Source organism: Mus caroli, unplaced genomic scaffold (assembly GCF_978045245.1).
Source record: "Mus caroli unplaced genomic scaffold, Mus_caroli_1 scaffold_12, whole genome shotgun sequence".
NCBI classification, from domain to species: domain Eukaryota; kingdom Metazoa; phylum Chordata; class Mammalia; order Rodentia; family Muridae; genus Mus; species Mus caroli.
In genome coordinates this window covers 26,116,462-26,136,351 of record NW_028227267.1, presented here as the reverse complement: position 1 = coordinate 26,136,351, position 19,890 = coordinate 26,116,462, and the positions used below count along the sequence as shown (strand labels likewise).

General features: G+C 45.6%; 1 protein-coding gene across 3 annotated transcripts in view; it reads left to right on the top strand.

Moving 5' to 3' along the window:
• Positions 1–19,890, top strand: part of Wdfy4 (WDFY family member 4) — a 219,146-nt gene that overhangs the window by 8,864 nt on the left and 190,392 nt on the right. For 2 of the 3 annotated variants that reach the window (XM_085828543.1, XM_029469142.2), the window contains exons 2-3: positions 12,152–12,401; positions 19,242–19,356. In XM_085828543.1, coding sequence (XP_085684669.1) covers positions 12,168–12,401; positions 19,242–19,356 — 349 coding nt within the window. In that variant the 5' untranslated portion in view covers positions 12,152–12,167. Of the gene's footprint in view, positions 1–7,867; positions 7,915–12,151; positions 12,402–19,241; positions 19,357–19,890 lie in introns of those variants that run through there. The other variant, XM_085828542.1, reaches the window with a different exon arrangement.

Sequence of the window (19,890 nt, the reverse complement as noted above, 5' to 3'; positions counted from 1 at the left end):
AATTTGGCACACACGTGTGTGTGCGTGCATGTGTGCATGTGTGTGTAATGTCCGTAAGCTCTGACCCCTGAGTAGCTATGGACAGCTGATGATTCCTGGGGGAGAGAGAGAGTCAGTTTTCTTTAAGGGCATGACTCTTGGTAAGACTGCCACACTCCAGTGGTTGTGCCACATCCAGGAGTATATGGGCACCATGGATATCGGATTATAAAAAATAAAAGAAACATACAGAAAATTGGAGTGGCATGAGGTGTGAACATAATCAAAACAAATTGCATGAAATTCTCAAAGAATTAATAAAACATATCTCCAAAACCTTTGAGATAGTCAGTAATGCATAAGAGTATATGCACATGGGGGAGGGGTGTGTGTGCTGGAGGCTGGCTGAAATGTATAGCATCAATAATGTCTACCGGTGTCACAGTGTCACAGTGTCCACACCTCTGTCCCTGGCTCCCTGGGACCATAAATTGAATAAAAAAGAGAGGCCCCAGGTGTAGCAGGTGAGATTAGGTTAATGTAACCTAGACAGGGTCAAAGGCTTTGTAGCTCTGCCCCCACCACCACCAACCCGTGTCTCTGCCTTGAGAACACATGCCTTTTAAAAGAGGAAAGGGATCCTTTGGCAGAGGTTTTCCTTCAGGCTGGGGTGAGAGTCAGGGGAGATGGGAGTGGGGGCGATGAGATGGGGGTGGGGGGAGATGAGATGGGAGTGGGGGGAGATGAGATGGGAGTGGGGGGAGATGGGAGTGGGGGGAGATGAGATGGGAGTGGGGGGAGATGGGAGTGGGGGGAGATGAGATGGGAGTGGGGGGAGATGGGAGTGGGGGGAGATGAGATGGGAGTGGGGGGAGATGGGAGTGGGAGGTGGAAGTGGAGGTTAGGATCTATGCTTGAGCAGCAGCTCTGAAGGAAGTGGGTAGAGCCGCCTAGGTAGCAGTGGTAAGGAGAGCTGAAAAGCCTTCGGGGAGAAGACATCCTCTACCCAAGGATGGGTGGGTAGGGACTTCAGAGCCACTACCCTGCTACCAGCTTGCAGAGGCAGTTCCTTTCATGGACCTGTGGGATGAATGCCCAGGCAGAGCTTGGCAGAGGAGAAAGGAGACCTGTGCCCTGCAGAATAACTGTACCTCTCCTCTTGGCAAGAAGAGTATCCTGATAACCTGCCCCAAACAGTGCTTTTATACCAAGAAAGCACAACTTAACATGCCTGAATAAATTGATTTTTTTGATATGGTTTGATATGATTCGTTCCCTAAAACATGTTAATGAAATCACAGTGATATTTCATAATTGATGCCACAGTGACATTTCATAATTGATAGAAACCTATTTGAGGAAATGTAAGCCCTGGAAAGAAATTCTTTTCGTGAGTCATGAGAAATGGGGGAGAAATTGAGAGAGCCCTTTGTATTACAGTCAGTGTGGTAACTCCAGTTGTGAGGAGCTGGGATCTGGAGAGGGAGGGGTTATCTCTGGTGCCCAGAGGACAGCTGTGGTCAGTCTGCTGCAGGGATGGCTGTGTAGAGGTAGAGGGTCATGATGGGTAGGCGTGGAGAGTTCCTTCAGCCAGATTCCACTGGGGACAGTGGAAATGAAGCAAGGAAGATAGTGGCTCAATATTGCCTTAGCTTTAATGCTTGGGGCAGTTGCTGGAGGATATGGGAAGCCATGAAAACATTTGAGTGAATAATTTAGGCACATGATAGATCCATGTCCCTAAATCTGACAGTGTAGGGTGGAGTAGCAGTCTGTAGGCAGCCAGGCTTGCTATGACAAGGTGAGGGAAGAGCTATAAAGTACTGATGGGCAGTGTAGCATCTGCCCCTAGCTGCCTGGACACACCCCACTTGGTTAGCACTGTGTGGGTCCCTTGGCACCTCCCGTTCGTTTCTCTTGGGTCCCACTCTGCTGTGCACATAGAAAAATTAGGTCTGGTTTAAGAAATATTCCCGACACATTAACAAGTTCTCATGGGAAACTTATTGTGGTTAAACAATCATTCGTCTCTCAGAGGCTGAAGTCCAGGAACAGTAGGAACTGTTGGCAAAGCAGACCTGCACGGGCAAACAGCTACTTCTATTCTATAACTATACTTCTAATAGAGAACATCTATTCAAGCACTACAGTGGTGGTGGGGTGTTATAGGTGGGAAAGTGAATCATAGAGGTGGGGAGACTCTGCCCAAAGCTGAAGTCCCACCATGTTTGGCCAAGAAAGCATCACGGGTAAAAGTTGCGCCAGAAGTGTCTGTTTTTCTCATTGAAGAGTTTTGAGAAAGCAGCATCCCCAGGCCCAGGTTTGCTTGGTGCAATAGAGAAGCACTCTCTTCCAGCGTTAAAGCTACAACTCCCAGTGACTGCGGAGGGTGGCTCTCGTTTTGCGGTATGTTTGATGACTCCCCATGGTGGTTTGGCCCATGATTCGCAGTGTTTCATGATCTCTGAGAATTAGGAGGTACTCAGTTCTCAGAAGTTGAGCATGTGAACTCCCAGGCACACCTCACCATTCAGCCTTTCTTCCCCTGAGCTCTGAACAAGTTATATGGCATGTCGAATAAGCGAAACAGAATGGATGCATAACCACCCAGGCAATCTAGGGAGGTCCCAGACTGGTGACGTCAGAGGTATACGCATTGTGCTTCTCACAGAGGGTGACAAGTAAGATGGGGACAGCTGAGTCTAGAGACCTGTGTGACATGCTCCTGCTTTCTGCCCTGCACCTACCCTATGCATAGAAGCAGACACATGTCGGCCTCCCCCATGCTGCCATAGACACTGTTCTATCTCTGTGAAGAGACACCAGGCAACTTATAGAAGAAATTACTTAATTGGGGACTCACAGCTTTAGAGGGTGAGTCCATGATGACCATGGTGGGGAGCATGGCAGCAGACAGGCATGCATGGCACTGGAACAGTAGCTGAGAGCTCATATGTGAGTTACAAGGAGAAGGCAGAGGGATGGTGGTGGGTGAGAAGGGGGTAGGGGGGAGAGGAAGAGGGAAAGAGGGCAAGAGAGATTATTGGGAATGGTGTGGGCTTTTGAGACCTTAAAGACCACCTCAAGTGACACACTTCCTCCAACAAGACCACACTTCATAATTCTTCCCAAATAGTTCCACTACCTGGGGAAACATTCAGACATGCGCACCCATGGGGCCATTCAAATTCTAATCGTTCCACATACTTTCAGTTTCCCCAACTGGCTTACTTCTGGTCTTGATTCTTCAGAGATCTCCTCTGCCTCTTCTCCTATCTCCTACTGTCTTACCAACCCCACATCACCCCAGACTGACAGCTCCTTCTCTCAGAGTAGACTCTGCCTTCCTCCCAAGGCTACTTCCGGCTTTGTATTTGAGCACCACTTTCCCTGACTCCTGTTCCTGAGGCTGTGCACAGTAGGAGACTAGGTCTGGGCCCTCAGAAGCCAGCAGAAGGCTTCAGTAAGATACCTAACTCTTTCTTTATTGAGATCACCCCAGAGAAGACTTATGAGACTAGGGCCTGTCAGCTAGGTATTCTCAGCCTATGTGTGGCCCTGGCTGCTGCAGGCCTCCTCTGCTCTGGTTTCTTCCTGAGAATCAGAACATGTTCTCAAATGCTCACCCTGCCTGGATGGTCTGTCTTCTTTCCTCAGCTACACATCTCAAGAGGGGAACTGTGGTCCAGCATGGCACTCAGAGCAGCCTTTTCAGATCTCCATGATGTACTCAGACTGGACTACAGGCCAATCCATGTCTTTGCCCAACATCTATGACACTGGACTTTGAGGTGTGGATTTAGATGATGGTGTTCCTTCCTTGACCAATAATCCTATAACTCACCACGCAGAGTCTGGCAAGGAGAGTTTAGTCCATTGACGTAGGTTGCAAGGGAGTGACTAATGCCAAATGTGCTGGGGCCACTGGAGGGAGTGGGGTTCCTGTTCAGAGCCTGGTTGACTGTGGTCTTACCTGGGGTCATGAGCACTTGGTAACAGCTTTGAAAGATCAGCCTGGAAATCCCTACAATGAAGCTGGCAAGAGTATCCAAGGAGGTCCCAGGCATATTCCTTTGATGGTTGACCGCTGTGCCAAGCCAGCCTGAAGTGAAGGTGGGGGAGGGGTAGCTACAGCCTCAGTGGCACAGGGGTTTGCCTTTGATCCTAGTGCTTGCTAGCAGTTTGGTTTCAGATCCATCAGTTCCCCTCTGGAGTCAAGAATTCTCAGTCTTGCACAGCCCTCCAGACAATGGGAATAATGACCCTTGATTAGTAGATTTTCTGTGTTTAGAGAACACTGGCCACCCTGTTAGAAGACCTGAGGCAATGTTTTCTAAGACTCAGTGAGGCTAAGCAACATGCCAGCTTCTATGGTGAAGAGGCTAATGGTTAGGAGCTGGAGCTATTGTCATCGAGCTGTTCCTAGCTTATGCCATAGCTAAGCATCAGGGTCTCAGCCAGGGAACCAGTCCTTGGCCATTTTTGGCAATGTGGAACTTGATACACATACCAAGATACAAAGCCAGCCCCTTCTGCAGGATATGGAGAGTTCCTGTGTTCAGTTGCTGTTGCAAAAACCACAGAGGTGTGTGCATTGGCCTTAAGTGCATTGAGGTCTGGAATTAGAAAAAGGAAGTCTTGAGTCTTTATAAGTTTCTGCAAACCTCTCTGGTTCCTGACAAGGGGGGCCTACTTAGTCTTTAGGGGAATTCCAGAGCTTCTGAGAACAACCTGAACTGCATCCCTCTTCGAAGGCCTGTGAAGCAGATTGTAGGGTCCTGGCTCTGCCGTTCTCTTCCAGGGTACATATGACACTTGGCTTGGGTAGGAACTGGGAATTCTTGTTCCCTGCAGGGGTGTGGGGAAGCACCAAGGGGTTTTATGGAGTCACCTGAGAGGTCAAGTCCTGAGGTGACCTGGTCCTTGCCTTGTTCCACCTGAGACCCTAGATGTGCAGAACCCCTTATGCAGCGCCCCTGGGATCCTCTTGCCTTGCTTCCTCCCTCTGCTCTTTGGTAAGGCCATTTGTTCCATCAACTTCTGATGTGTTCCCTGATATCAGTTTATAGTCTGGGGGGCAGTATTCCCATTTCGGGTATTGCCCATTTTCTTGGTGAACTCTCAGATTCACTTGTACATGGCTTCGTGACATCCATCCAGACCAGCTCCTTGCTGGAATCAATTCTGAGACCTAAAAGACCCAGTGGCCAGGCCACGAGGAAGTGACGCAGGAGAGAAGTGGGGTCTTGGGTGGGATTGGAACATTTTAACTTGCTTTGGTGCTGGACCCTAAAGACTAATTAAATATCACACTGCAGAATGAAGGATGCTGGTGTTGCCTGAAGGCTGTGGGCAAGAGAAATGGGTGTCAGGTATTTGCGTATATACAAATAGATACATATATACACATTTGCATAGGTAGCAAATATGCAGTTCTGAAGTAGCAATGAAAATAACCTTATGGTTGGGTGTTAATACAACATGAGGAACTGTATTAAAGATAGCAGTGTTAAGAAGGTTGAGAACCAGCCGGGCGTGGTGGCGCACACCTTTAATCCCAGCACTGGGGAGGCAGAGACAGGCGGATTTCTGAGTTCGAGGCCAGCCTGGTCTACAAAGTGAGTTCCAGGACAGCCAGGGCTACACAGAGAAACCCTGTCTCAAAAAACAAAAAGAAGAAGGTTGAGAACCACTGCTTTAGACGAGCTTTTCTTAGAGCACCTGAGTGTCAAAGAATGATAAGTCACATCTCACATCTTGAAAGGGTTACCTGCCTCTAACTCAACAGAAATTAAAGAATGGCAATAAAATCTCTCCATCTCTCTCTCTCTCGTTCTCTGGTGTATGTATATGTGAGGGTGGATGTATACACATGTGTGCATGGATGCCAATGGTTGACATCGGGTGTCTTTCTTGACTACTCACTATTGCATGCTTTGAGATTGGATAGCTCATCAAAGCTGAAGCTCATTGCTTGGGCTATGCTGGCTATACAGTGAGCTCCAGAGGTCTACTGCTATCCATCTTCCCAGCACTGGGTTACAGATGTTCACTGCTGCTTTGGCTTCTATATGGATGCTAGGATGGGACCTTGAGTCCTCCTATTTGTGTGGTAGGCCATCTGATTGATCCACTTCCCCAACCCTAGAAATGTTTCTTTAGCAGCAAAAACACCAACAACTCAAGTTTTTGTAGGATCCAGATGTGTCCATCCAAGATGGCAGCTTGGGGGCAAGAGGCAGGACATGCGAGTGTTTTATTTACTTTTGAAACTGCATGAGGGCATTATTTCTAGTGCTTCTTTAACCATTGTACTTTCTGAGCACAAGGCCCACCTTCGAAAATTAAACAAACAAACAAACAAATCTTTGAATGTTGTGTGTAGGGTAAATAAATGCCTTGTTCTGGCCCTGTCTCCAGAGACTCCTCCAGTGGCCTCTACCCCAAACTGATTCCTTTTCTCTCTGAGTAGGAACAAATATGAGAGCTTACCTATGGCACTTACTTCTTGGTAAAGAGACCACAATGGCAGCTTCCTCTTGATGGTTGTTACCCTGACCAACCTCCTGGTTTTCCTTCCCCTGATAAACAGAACTGAAGCAGACACAGGTAAGAGCCAAGAGGCAGAGGGCTGTGGCCACAGCTCTATATCTGAGTCAGGAGCTCATTTCACGGGTCCGTATTTGTGAGACACTTCTGTTTCTCCACTGGCTTGGTGTGTTCCCCCCCAGTGTGAGTCAAGTGTTTCAGTTCAATAAACCCAGCTTCTGCACCCAGAGGGGACAGGACACACGATGTCTGCTGTGTGTTTAACCCCATGTCTTGCATTCTTTGCCATTTTTTGTAGCTAGACAGTGTCAGTCTCACTTTGGAGCCTTGGCTGCCCTAGAATATGCTAGGTCAATCAGGGTGGCTTTTAACTCACAGAGCTCCTCCTGCCTCTGTCTCCTGAGTGCTGTGACTAAAGGTGTTCATTGTCATACCTACCAGGCTCACACATGCTTTTCCAACCTGTGGCTTTGTCTTTCTGCTGTTTATTCCCAAGATGAGGTTCTCTGAAAGTGCTGGTTGGCAGACTCCATGAGTCTGGTCACAGCACAACTGATCCATGGGATGGTAGCCTCTCAGTAGGGCTGTGCTTTGGTTGACTCTGTTCTGGATATGGTACAGCACTGTAGGCATAGCAGTTTGAGTGTCTCTTGGTGTTTGGGGAAAGCACGTGGAAATCTTAGACTGATTAAAAAGAACATGTTCCAAAAAGGGACACAGAGGGAGCATGTGTGTGCATATATGTGTGTGTGTTTGTGTGTGTGTGTGCATGTTTATGTGTTGCACAATCAACATGGAATTCTTCATTGGCTCAAGCATTATTTCATGTACTTAGTTAAGAACATATTATGTTTAAGCGTAATACTCCTTAGATATGTTTCCATGGAAAGTAGCTGAGACCCCTACAGGAAGCAAGAGGCAAGAACATGCTGGGATCTGACAGTAGAATAGCATCTATGGAGGGCTCTGAGGGTGCAGGCTAGACAGATGGCACCCACAGCTCCTCCCTTTGAAGCACACACAGCCAGAAACTACAGGGAGGAGTTTGTTTCCTGTCTGTTGTGCTTGTAAAGTCAGCAGGACTTGAAATCAATGGTATTGGCAGAGTGGGAGACAAGAGGAGACATGGGAGTGAACAAGATCAAAGTGTGCCATGCACATGTGCAAAAGTGTCAGAAGGGAAGCCCTAACTTTGTAAAATGAACACAGGCTAATAAAATAACTGGGGTTATCCAAGACAGCACACTCTTGGGCCCTGTGGAGGCATGTGCTGAAAACAGAACGGAAGGCCTAGAACACTGGCTGACTTAGAACTGGCTGTTTCCCTTTTCGACATTTAGGAAAGCATCACGGTTCATCATTTAGATGGGAAGACTATCTTCAATGGTGAGTAGTTGGCCTAAGTGTGTGGCATCATTAAATAAGTGATGGACATCACTCTTCAGCTGTGGCAGTCTCTGTGACCTTCACAGCCAGCAGAGAGATGATCTGTGAGAGCCAAGTAGGCAGTTTGATTCAAAATGGCTCAGTAGCTGGTGTTGGTTTAAACTTCTGGAATTCGAGCCTGAGTAGTTTTATTCCAGGCATATGTAAACACAGCACAATTTGGTGAAAATTATTCTGGCAGCAATTGACTCAATTTCACACGAACAACAAAGCTTATGTAAATCCCCTTGAGGAGTAGAATCCGCTAAATGCACACGATAGGTTTTATAGATTCATTGAGAAAAACAACTTTATGATAAGGGTCTGGGGGAGGGTTTGGTGCCAGAAAAGTCTCTAGCCACACAGCGAGAGCAAAAGTCATCAGGCTAGGGAGCGCATCCGCTCACCCCCTTCTGGATGAATAATGGATATTGCGTTCCTTCTCTTGAAGGGACAACCCTGTGTCCTAACATGCCAGCTTCCCCTAGTGCTTGTCTATGAGCTCAAAGACTGCCATGCCTCATACGTTCGGCCTCTGTGGAGAAAGATGTTCAGGGGATTGGAAAGGAGTCAGTGTACTAAGACAAAAAAAAATTATGAAGCAGTTTATAAGAGAAGAATATCCAAAATGATACTTGCACTTTTGTGTGTGCATGTGTGTGTGTGTTCTTGTGTGTTTGTGTGTACTTGCATGTTTGTGTGAACTTGTATGCGTGCCTGCATGTGCTTTTGGGTGTATGTGTAGGTTAGAGATCAGACTTCAGTTTCTTTTTTCAGGAGCTATTCATCATTTTTTAAAAAATAAAAGACTTCATTATTTTTGCTTTTTACCTGTATGTATTTTTATATGTATTTTCCATGCATGTATGTGTATCACATATGTGCTTGGAGCCCCTGGAACTGAAGGTTGTTAACAGCCATGTGGGTGCTATGATCTAAACTGGGCTCCCTTTAAGAGCAGCAAGTGTTATTCACTACTGAGCCATCTCTTCAGGCCCCATCATGTTTTTTTTGAGACAGGGTCTGTAATTGAATTGGAGCTTGCTGAGCAGGCTAGGCTGGCACAGAGCTCCACCTGTCCCCAATTCCCATTTTTAGGGATTAATAGTGTGAGCTACCATGGCTGGCTATTTATACGGCTTCTGGAGATAGAAATTAGGATCTCAGCCCAAGCACTTTACTGACGGAACTATCTTCTTGATACTTATAATTTTCGAAACAAACAAGACCACCTTCTATAATATATTCTTGGAAATCAACAAGACACAGACACTTAAGACAAGATTATGAGTAGTCAGCTCATCAAGGAGGATCCAGAAGCCCAAAAGGCACAGGGAAGATGCTCCTTCCAGAGAGACATGAACACGACAGCAAAACAGTCTTCAATTCAAAGTCATTGTCAATCAGTAGAATAGCGGGTGATGCCAATCCAGGGTGGCCGGCTGTGAGGCGTGAGAGGAGGGAGTGTGCCCCATGCCTGTGTACTGGAGGCACCTCAGTGGAATCTGATGGAACCTAGCGTGGTGTATAGGTTCTTCATTCAATTCTGCTGCTTTCAGATGTATACCAGTGCCGTATTGTCCTGTGAGACGGTCTGCATGACTATTCCCCTACAGCACTGTGTGCTGAACTGGAGGCTGAGGGTGAGTTAGCCCTCTGCCACTGTGAGAGCTGTCAAGTAGATGCACACACAACACCACTCTGTAAAGAGGTGGCATCGGGAGGACACAAACTTCACAAATGCACAGCTGCGTGTTTCTGTCCAAAGACACTGTGCTGAGTGAGATCCTAAAAGGACCAAGCCACCAGGGTACTTGAAAAGCAGGCACACAAACCAGGGGCTGTTGGCTGTGTTCCCCAAGTGTCCATGCCAGGAGTGCATTACCCACCAAGCAGGCATGGGTATAGACCTGGGCAATGGAGAGCCAAGACTAAGAAGATAGATATTGCCAGAAGAGCCTGCCAAGGCCAGGGAGGGGACTGAGGGACGTGAGCAACTCCAATACTCCTTCCAGAGAGACATTAACCCCAATGCCTGCACCGAACACTTCAGGGGCATTTTACATGGTAATACAGCTGTGCCCATTTAAAACCTGCCTTTCATGAGTTTTGCTAAATATGTGCTTTCTTATAACGAACACTGTGATCAATAACGAACAGTTGCAAAGCCACAAAAATCTCATGATGTCCCCACCTAGGAACGCTATCCTCAGACTCAGGTGGCCACTGAGCCTTCCTAATCAACAGATATTATGTTTTCGAGTTTCATACACATGGGATCATTTAATTGTGATCCTCTGTGTCCTGGTTCTTTCATCCAGAATAATTATTTGATACTTACATTTCTTGGTTCGTTCATTACATTTTAAATGGATTAGCAATATCCCACCCATCACATGGATACACCATGTTTTTTTTTTTTTTAAATCCATTAAAACAAAATAAGAAAAATGATTTCTGGGAATGAAGTCTGAGGGTAGGAGGCATGAGTGACAGACAGAAAAAGGCTGGGGATGGCAGATTTGCACCTAAGCAAGGTCAGGGCATTCTGGAGGATGGCTAGCATTGCCTGGAAATACAGGGACAGGAGTCTAGTCCCCTTTCTTTTGGTTAGTCAAGTGTAACTGATGTGCCTCTGAGTTTGAGTTCAGGATGGATTCTGACATGGAAATGTTTAGTTTGGAGAGATAGTTATGCTGGAAGCCTAGACATTTTTGATCTCTATTTGGAGTGCATTTCACTTCAGTCAAATGAACCCCAGGCCTGTGCTGTTCTGTGAACCAGACATATCTTTCCTGAGATGTTTGACAATGGACAGTCAAGGACACAGACAAAAGCAACTTCGGGGGCAGGCACACCTAGCAGGGGAACTGACTATAGCTGCTTCCACCCCAAAGGCTCTTGTTCTTTTGTGTGCTGACTTGAGGGTACTTGCTGTCACAGCTTGATCCTGTATATACTTACACAGGGCTCCAGCAAGCTCAGGGACCCAAGGGTCATTTTGAGCACATAGTCCTCCAAACATACTGAGCACAAAGCAAACAGTGCTGATAGCAAGTGGGAACCTCTCCTTTCAGACGTAAGTTGTAGACATTACAGTTTATATAGATTAAATGCCTATAAATATAGATTGCATACCTATAAAAACTTTTAGACATTCCTAATGATGATAGTTGTACATCTGGTCTCTCTCTCTTTCTTTCTGAGGCTGGGTCTTTCTATGTAGCCTAGGCATCCAAGAAACTCACTATATACCCAGGTTGGCTTTGAATCTGCAATCCTTTCCCTCACCTTCCTACTGGGATTACAGGTGTTTGCATCGGGCCATCCTTAACTATACTTATGCCACTTAACTACATAAAGAATTGTTAAAATAGCGTAAATGCATATATATATACATACATATATGCCATTTGAATGTATATGTGTGTATAACATACATGACCTTAACTTAGAAAAGTTAAAAAGTGAATTGTGTCTTATATAAATTATATATTAATTAACATTATTTATAAGCTACCTATGACTTAAAAATTATTTGAAGAAGATTCATTTTATTTTATGTGCGTGAGAATTTTGTTTGCATGTATGTCTATGCACATGTGTGCCTGGTGTCCACAGAGAACAGACAAGCGTGTAGGTCCCTCTGCAACTGGAATTACACATGGTTGTGACCCACCACATGGGTGCTGGGAACCGAGCCTGGATTCTCTGCAAAAGTTGCAAGTTCTCCCACCCCGTGCAGCATCTCTCCAGCCTCCCGGACACTTGAAGGAATTTCATGCCTTCACTGCTCAAATACTTGCATGTCTCCTGTGTTTCTGCAGTCTCTTAGACGAGAGTCAGCTTGAAGGAGCTCTCCAGCTTTAGCCACAGCCTGATAGATATTCCTCTTATGCCTCTGGGCCTGTGGGTCTCCTTAAGTGTCTGCAGAGAGGATCCCTCACTCAGTGTCACCGTATATGGTTTATCTACTGACTCCTACACACTGCCTGGGACATGTGGTACTGTTAATTCTATGTGTTAATCCTATGGAAGTCTGGATCTCTTTTGGATGGTCCTTCCTCATTTTAGTAGGGTTCTGACACTTAGACACTTCTGGAAGCTGAACTGAATAATGTTGGACTTTTCTTCCAACCAGTCACCAGGAAGTGGCACAGCAGGACTTTTCATTTTCAATTGTTTGTTCTGGATTCAGATCTGCTTCGCCAACGATGGAGGCTGAAGATCTTTCAAAGACTGAGGACAGACCCGAGGACCCAGGTTTCCAAAATGAAGGACAATCCCCCTCTGTGAAGCCCAATTTTTCACTAGAAGGGCAGTCGCCCAGCCCCAGTGTCCTCTGGGACATGCTTGAACAGAAATTCCTGGAATATCAGCAGCTAATGCCCAGGAACCCAGAAGAACGTCGGAAGAACTTGCTGAGCCTTCTCCCCCTGTTCCTAAAGGTCAGAATCCCAGATTTTATTTTATTTTTGTTTGGCACACAAGCTTTTAGCAGCTATTCGTGGAGTACAGCGTGATGTTTTGATATACGCACTGGCTGAGTCTGGGCATTTAGTAAACTGTGTGTTTTGGCTGTATTTATTTATTATTTATTGTTATTTCTGGTGAGATTCTGCAGAAGCCTCATTTCTAGCTATCTGGAAAACATGCCGTTGCTAATGTGCGGATCCTGCCGCTCTTCAGCACCACAGGCTGATATAATGCTCTGAGGACACTCGACAGATAGCTAAAAATAGAGTTGGTGGTGTGAATATCCACATAAGAGGTCTCGGATGAGCCCAGAGAAGGCTTGCCTTAGTTTTATTCATGAGATGTCATAAAGTTCCATAAGCAACATGCCTTATGAGCAATATAAAAATCACATTTTCAATTCTTTTGGAAAAAAAATGGTAGCTATGATAACATCAGCATCTGGACAGTTGAAACTCTCAAGTGTACATAAAAGAGCTCTCATTTACTTTGGTTGATGGAGGTGGAATGTTTAAACTTGACTCTTCATTTTGGGACCAAGGAAAAATAATGTGATCTAGAATGTTCTTTGAATGTTCATGCAATGTGCACATGTGAGTTTGAGTTACGCCTGCTTGGAAAGGAGTATTTCCTGAGGTGTGGGGTCACGCCTGACTGAAGTAGCTTCTTTGTCAGTCAGACTAACAGAGAAGGGGTGAGCCTTGTGGTGGCAAGATGTGATGAAGGTTGGCAGTCATACACGCTTTAACTTGGTGACTCTTGAGACTGGCAGAAGAGTCACTAACCCAAGCAAGATTTTGGTTACCATTTTGGTAACAGGGAGGCCTATGGGAAACCCAGAGTGTCTGGAATTCTGACAAGGGCTGACCTGGGGGGATGAGTCAGAAATCAAGTTCACCTCTAGGACCCTAGACTCTTCCCTATGGTCAGGGCTCTCATGTCTTTAGTGCACAGGAAGAAGCATTCTCAGCCAGGCTAAAGTCAGCAGTGTCTCAATCCTGGTCTAGGGTCAGCTCTTCCCCAGGGCTGCTCTCTTGCTTTTTTTCTAAGTATCACCTTGTTCCGTTGTCTTAGTTAGTGTTTTGTTGCTGTGATCAAGGCAACTCTTATAAAGCCAAACATTGAATTGGGGCTGTCTTACAGTCTCAGAGGGTCAGTCTGTTATCATCATGGTGAGAAGCATAGCAGCACTCAGGTAGACAAGGGGCTGGAGGAGCTGAGAGTTCTACATCTTGATCTGCAGGCTGCCAGGAGCGACTGTCTCCCACAGGCAGCCAGCAGAAGGGGCTCTTCCACACTGGGGGGAGCTTGAACCTAGGAGGAGATCTCAAAGCCCACCCCATGGGACACTTCCTCCAATGAGGCCACACCTATTAGTGCCACTCTCCATAGGCCAAGTACTCAAACAAATGAGTTTATGAGGGCCAAATCTATTCAAACAACCAATCAGCCTTTAAGTAGGACTACCCAACTATACAAATATGGCCACAGACTTACCATGGTTTGACTTAAGATGTTTCACCTTTATGTGCAAAGTAATGTGTGGTCAGCTGAAGTGGAATGTTAGGCTTAAAATGCTGCTTTGCTCCAGGTCTGCCAGTGTCTGGTATTATCCTCCCTCACTCTTCTGGCCTGAGGCTGTGAGTCCCAGCTCCTGGCTGGCCTAGGTAACAGAGCTAAACAACCAGTGCAGTGCATGCTCAGTAGGCTAGCTGTGTTTGGTATATTCTCATCTACAGTGGATTTATTGGGATGCAAATCCGTTGTAAATCCAGGAGCAGAATAGAAACAAAAGGCACCTGAAGGAGAGTGGTGCTCCAAGTTCAAACACATAGCAGGGGCGGAAGGAAGACCTTGAGGATTGTGTTGTGATGTTAGCTGAACAGAGGATGTCATAGATGAGACCTAAACAACACTCAGCAAGCCCTACCTGACCCAGCACTCTGCTACATGTGTACAGGTCCTCATTATAACCCTGTGGATATTGATATGAAGCTACATAAATGGCAACCCTGAAAGTGGAGAAATAGAGGTTTGCAGAGGTTGAGCAACCTGCCCAAGGTCATCCAGTTGTTAGCTGGGAGCAGAACTGAAGTGGAAAGCCTGCCTGAAGCCTGCATTGCTAACCACTAGGCTCCTTTGCTCCGTGCTTGAGTTTGTAGGGTAGGGCCTATCTGCTTTTCCTTTTCTTGATCCATGATGACTCATGATACAACAACTTTGCCTGCTAGGACCTTACTTTTCCCTTGGTGACAAAATGATTGCCACACCCTGCACACATACTGTCTGGGTATCTAACTCCAGGGTGGTGAGGGCAGAGAAGAGGTGTTATTCCACCACATAAGAAGCAACACAGGGCCAGTGGCTTCTATGGCACACAGAGCAATGTTGTAAAGACTGCTGTTCTTTGTCTGTGCAGAACTGTGGGCTTTGAATCCTGAGAACTTTCCCCATCCTAGGATTTCATGCTGGAGGAAGAAGCATGCTTGAAGAAAGCACAGATGAGTTCTGGTCTTAGACTGAATTTGCTTCAGTAGATAGGCAGCACTCCAGGTCATGCAAAGATACTCTGTGGTAACAGATATGAAGAGAGCTAATGCTGTAGCTCTCATCGGTTAAGATTGTCCTTGGAATCTGTGCTCTGAGAAAAGCAGGAAGCAAGACAGAGAGGACCCAGAAGTGATTGCAGAATTCCTCAGTGTATGGAACTGGAGAGGTACATTGGAGAAAAGGGAGATGTGTGGACGTGGTAGGCTGGGGATTCTGTAAATGGTCTCACACTCCTCCATGTGAGAAGGAAGGCCTATGTTCCTTTCTCTATTAAAAATATTTCTTTTGACTTGTGAGATTATAATTACATCATTTTCCCTGTACTTTGCCTCTCTGTATAGTCTTCATGTACCCCCTCCTTGATCTTTCAGATTTATGGCCTCATCTTTCATTATTTGTTGTTTTTACACACACGCACACCCACCATTTTTTTTAATTTCAACAAAAGCTTTTGTGCACCAATTTAAAATATATACACACACACACCTTCCTAAATACATAAATATAACCTGCTCAGTTTGTGTAATACTATTTCTCTCTATGTATTTGAAAGACTGACCAGTTGGTATTGGATAACCAAGTGTATGCCCTTTCCCTGGGAGGACGGTTTCTCCTTCTTAGTTGCCTATAGTTCTTTCTTCATGGTTGAAACCTCTTTGTTTCCTTGTTCACATTAGTATTTCTACTGCTGTGTTCTTGTTCATTTCATGTTTGCCGAGTCCTATTGGTGAGACTTCATGTACCTTCCAACATTATTAGAAGACACAATCTTACAGAAGACTCCCCAATCCTTGGGTTCTCACAGTCTTTCTTCCTCCACTTCTTCAATGATCCTTGAGCCATAGGTGTGGGAGTTGTATTATAGATATATCTGTTAGGCTCCACATCGCATTTATCACAACCTTCTTCTTGAATCTAGGAGAGTTTTGGTGGCTTGAATATAAGAGTAGGGAGGGCAAACATTTCTAGGCACAGCACTCAGGAGACTCCAGTGGCAGCTCCCTGTCAGTTGGAGTTCTGGGATTCTCGAGTGTAGAGTGTTGCTGCCAAGTAGCAGGAAGATTAGACAGTCCCAAGTAAAGAGCTGTGTGGGCAGGAATATGGTTATTCTCCTTCTTGTTCACATCCTACCTCCGGGTGTGTGTGTGTGTGTGTGTGTGTGTGCACCTTGTACACATGGGTTCATGTCTGCTATGTTCATTCTTAAGCTAACTACCAATCCAATGGACTCTGTATCAATAAATATGATCATTTTAAAAGTAGGTCTTCTGGTACTGAAAGAAAGAAAAGTACCACTGAATATAATAGCAGAACTAACCAACAATTATTTTCTAGTGTGATTTCTAGAGGGGATACAGGATGTCAACGTCTGCCCTACCTCACTCCCGAGTCTACTCTACCTGGCAGTGGAGACCGACCCTGGTTTACTCTCACTTCAGGGAAACTGCAGCTTTGTTACTTTAACAGAAGCTTTGCCATAGCACTTTTACTTTTGTTTTTAATTTATAAAAGTGGTTGTCCACAGTGCCACACTAAGCAGGAAGTCTCATGTAAAGCCCCAGGAACGGTTGAAACTCAAAGGCCAACCTCTCAGACCACAGTGAGAGTAATAATATCATGGTCAGGCAGGAAAGGCAACCACACTTTTTGTCCTGAGCAGCTGGGGTTTCCTCCCATTGCCACATGAGCGTCTGTCTTTGTTTATTTCCCTTTGGAGATCATAGCATTGTTTCCTTTCTTGCCTGAGAAGAGAAGGGACAGCCACGAGGCATGATGGTGCAGCTTAGATAATGTTAGTAAATAAAAGATTTTTTTTTAAAATATTGAGCAATATTTTCTCAGCATGCAAGTCCCAGTTTGGGAAAAATTAGGGCCTTTTGGAAGCTGCTTTAACTCTTTGGGGGTCTCTGTGGTACCATTCAGCGAATGATTGGCTCTGTGCATCAAATGGCACCCTGGCGGCCTTGAAAGAGCTAAGGCAGCCTGGAGAAAGCGCCCATCACAGTCCCAGGAAGAAGCTGTGCCTTGGGAGCCCTGGCTCTGAGTACAATTACTGCTCAAGTCACAGTGGCCCTATTTGCTTTATTGTCGCGTGCCTCCAGGAGTCCCACTGCTCCCGAGACAATATCCATGCTCCAGAGTCAATGGCCTGAAAATTGGTCTTTGAAGGGCTTGGGAGTTGAGGGAGGAGGTAAGGAATTTATTTGAAAGTTTGTACCACAGAGTTCATGGTCCCAGGGAAGGACAGTACCCTACCTCAGAAATTCCAAGATTAAAGGATTGCTTCCCATCTAGAGATTACATGTCTGAGTGACCGAGTCCAGGTGGTAACTGCCATGGTCATGGATATGAAAAGGCTACCTGGTTAGGTTCTCTGTGGATGAAATAATCCGAATCCAACTCCTCCTCTTTCTATTTCTCTTCTCTTCTCTTCTCTTCTCTTCTCTTCTCTTCTCTTCTCTTCTCTTCTCTTCTCTTCTCTTCTCTTCTCTTCTCTTCTCTTCTTTCTTTTCTCTTCTCCTCTCTTTTCCTTCCTTCCTTCCTTCCTTCCTTCCTTCCTTCCTTCCTTCCTTCCTTCCTTCCTTCCTAGACACAGTATCGTGTAGCCCAGGCTACATGATACTTTGAACTTACTATATTCTTGCCTCAGCCCCTGAATGCTGGCACCACAGGTGTGCACCACCATGCCCCTCTGAAACAGCTTAACTCTTGAGGCTGCATCTTAACAGATTCCCTTGCTTATTCTCTCCTTCACTCTCATCATTCTGGCTTCATTTCTGTTGCTCTGATAACATGCCCTGACCAAAAGTAGCAATGGAGAGGAAAGGGGTTGCTTGGCTCATAATTCCAGGATGCAGTCCATCATTAAGGGGAAGTCAAGGCATGAACATAAATAACTTAAGTCACATCACATCTATTGTCAAGGTCAGAGAGAATGGATACACTCATGATGCCTGCTTGCTTATGCTTAGCTCCATCTTATTCTACATGGTTCAAGACCCCAGCCTGGGGAATAGTGCCACCCATTATGGATGGAGTCTCCCTATATCAATTAACAACCCATACAACCCCACACAGATTTGTTTAGTCAAGCCAACACGATTATAAACTTTTCCATCCAGGCTTTCTTCTCAGCTGATTCAAGGTTGTGGCAAGTTAAAACTAACCATCATACTCCATTTCTTCGAAGTGTGTCTAAAAGTAGTGCCAACCTCAAAGGCTAGTAAGAGTGTTAGTGAAAATAAGACCATCATGTTATGCACTTGGCCATCATTATTATTGTAGATCTTGTAATAATGTTCTTGCCAAATATTTGTTGAAGACGTACTGTGTCTAATAGCCATCAGCAGTTTTGTTGTTTTTACCAAAGCTCTAACGCATTATCATATCTCCTTCCATTTGCAATCCTTTGCCAGTTAGCTCACCACTTACAGAATAGAAAATTTAAAACACAAAACAAAAAATTCAGCCCCCATGCAACATTTAGTTCGAAACCTAGCTCACAAATCCTCCACATCTAATATATCAGAAATGGAAGAGTGTGTTGTAGCTCATGGTTCCAGGGAACAGCCCATCATAGCAGCATGTCATGACAGCAGGCACATGGAACAGCTGGCCACATTGCATTTCCAGTCAGCAAACAGAGAGCGAGAGAGTGAGACAGAGACAGAGAGACAGGGAGAAAGAGAATGACAGAGAGATAGAAACACAGAGTGACAGAGGCACAGAGACAGAGAGAAACAGACAGACAGACACAGAGAGAGAGAGAGAGAGACAGCGAGACAGAAAGAAACAGAAATAGACAGAGACAGAGAGACAGAAACACAGAAACATACAGAGAGAAACAGACAGAGATAGAGACAGAGAGAAACAGAGAAATAGAGATAGAGACAGACAGAGACACAGAGACAAAGAGAGACAGATAAAGTGACAGAGAGAGGGGATGCTGTTGCCTAGTTCCCCTCTTTATTCAGCCTGGGTTGAGTAAACTGAGAGATGATGCCCAAATTATGTGGGTCTTCCTGCTTCAGTTAACCCAGTGTAGACAATCCCTTGACATGCACAAAGATAAGGTGCTGTGACGATTCCAGATCTTGCCAAGTGACAGCCAAGGCTAACCATCACAGTGGATGATAGGCAAACTTTTGGTCATTCCTGGGGTGGGAGTGGAGCCTTTGGCTGGCTGGAGGCAGGCCAGGTGACTTTCATGGTTGGCTTGTTGCACGACCCTCTCTAATTGGAGTCTGATTGTTGCCTTTCAGGCTTGGGAACATTCTGTGGGTATTATCTGCTTTCGAAGTCTCCAAAGGCTGGCAGAAGATGTGTCTGACCAACTTGCCCAGGAAATACAACAGGCACTTGCTGGGAAGCCCGCAGGTAAAAGAAGAGGCTCGGGAGTGAGGATGGAGGACAAAATAGGCTGCAGACTCACCTGCCTCCTTCTCTCTGCTCTCTTCTGAAAGGAGAGAGTCATGGACTTGGGAAAAAAGGAGGGACATAGCAAGGGGTGGAGCCTGTGACACAGGCACATGCAGTCCCACCACACAGAGCATGTGCGTGCGAGTGCACACACACACACACACACACACAGTCATGCCAGACAGATTTCATCCACATCCATACACAGTCGCATTGCACACATGGACACAAAACACAAAAATTTCATGCAGAGATGTTCATAGGCATACAATACACATTGCATACATTCTGAACACCACACTGAACATGAATACTTCACTACACCGATGCTTATTTGTATCACACATGTGTGCATGTGTGCACATGCACACACACTATTTCACATAGATATATTTCACAGTCATGTACTCTGTACTGCACACATAAACCCAAACAAAAAGTGCTTTCCACATATGCACATAAATAATCATTCTCTACCTACCGCCCATTCAG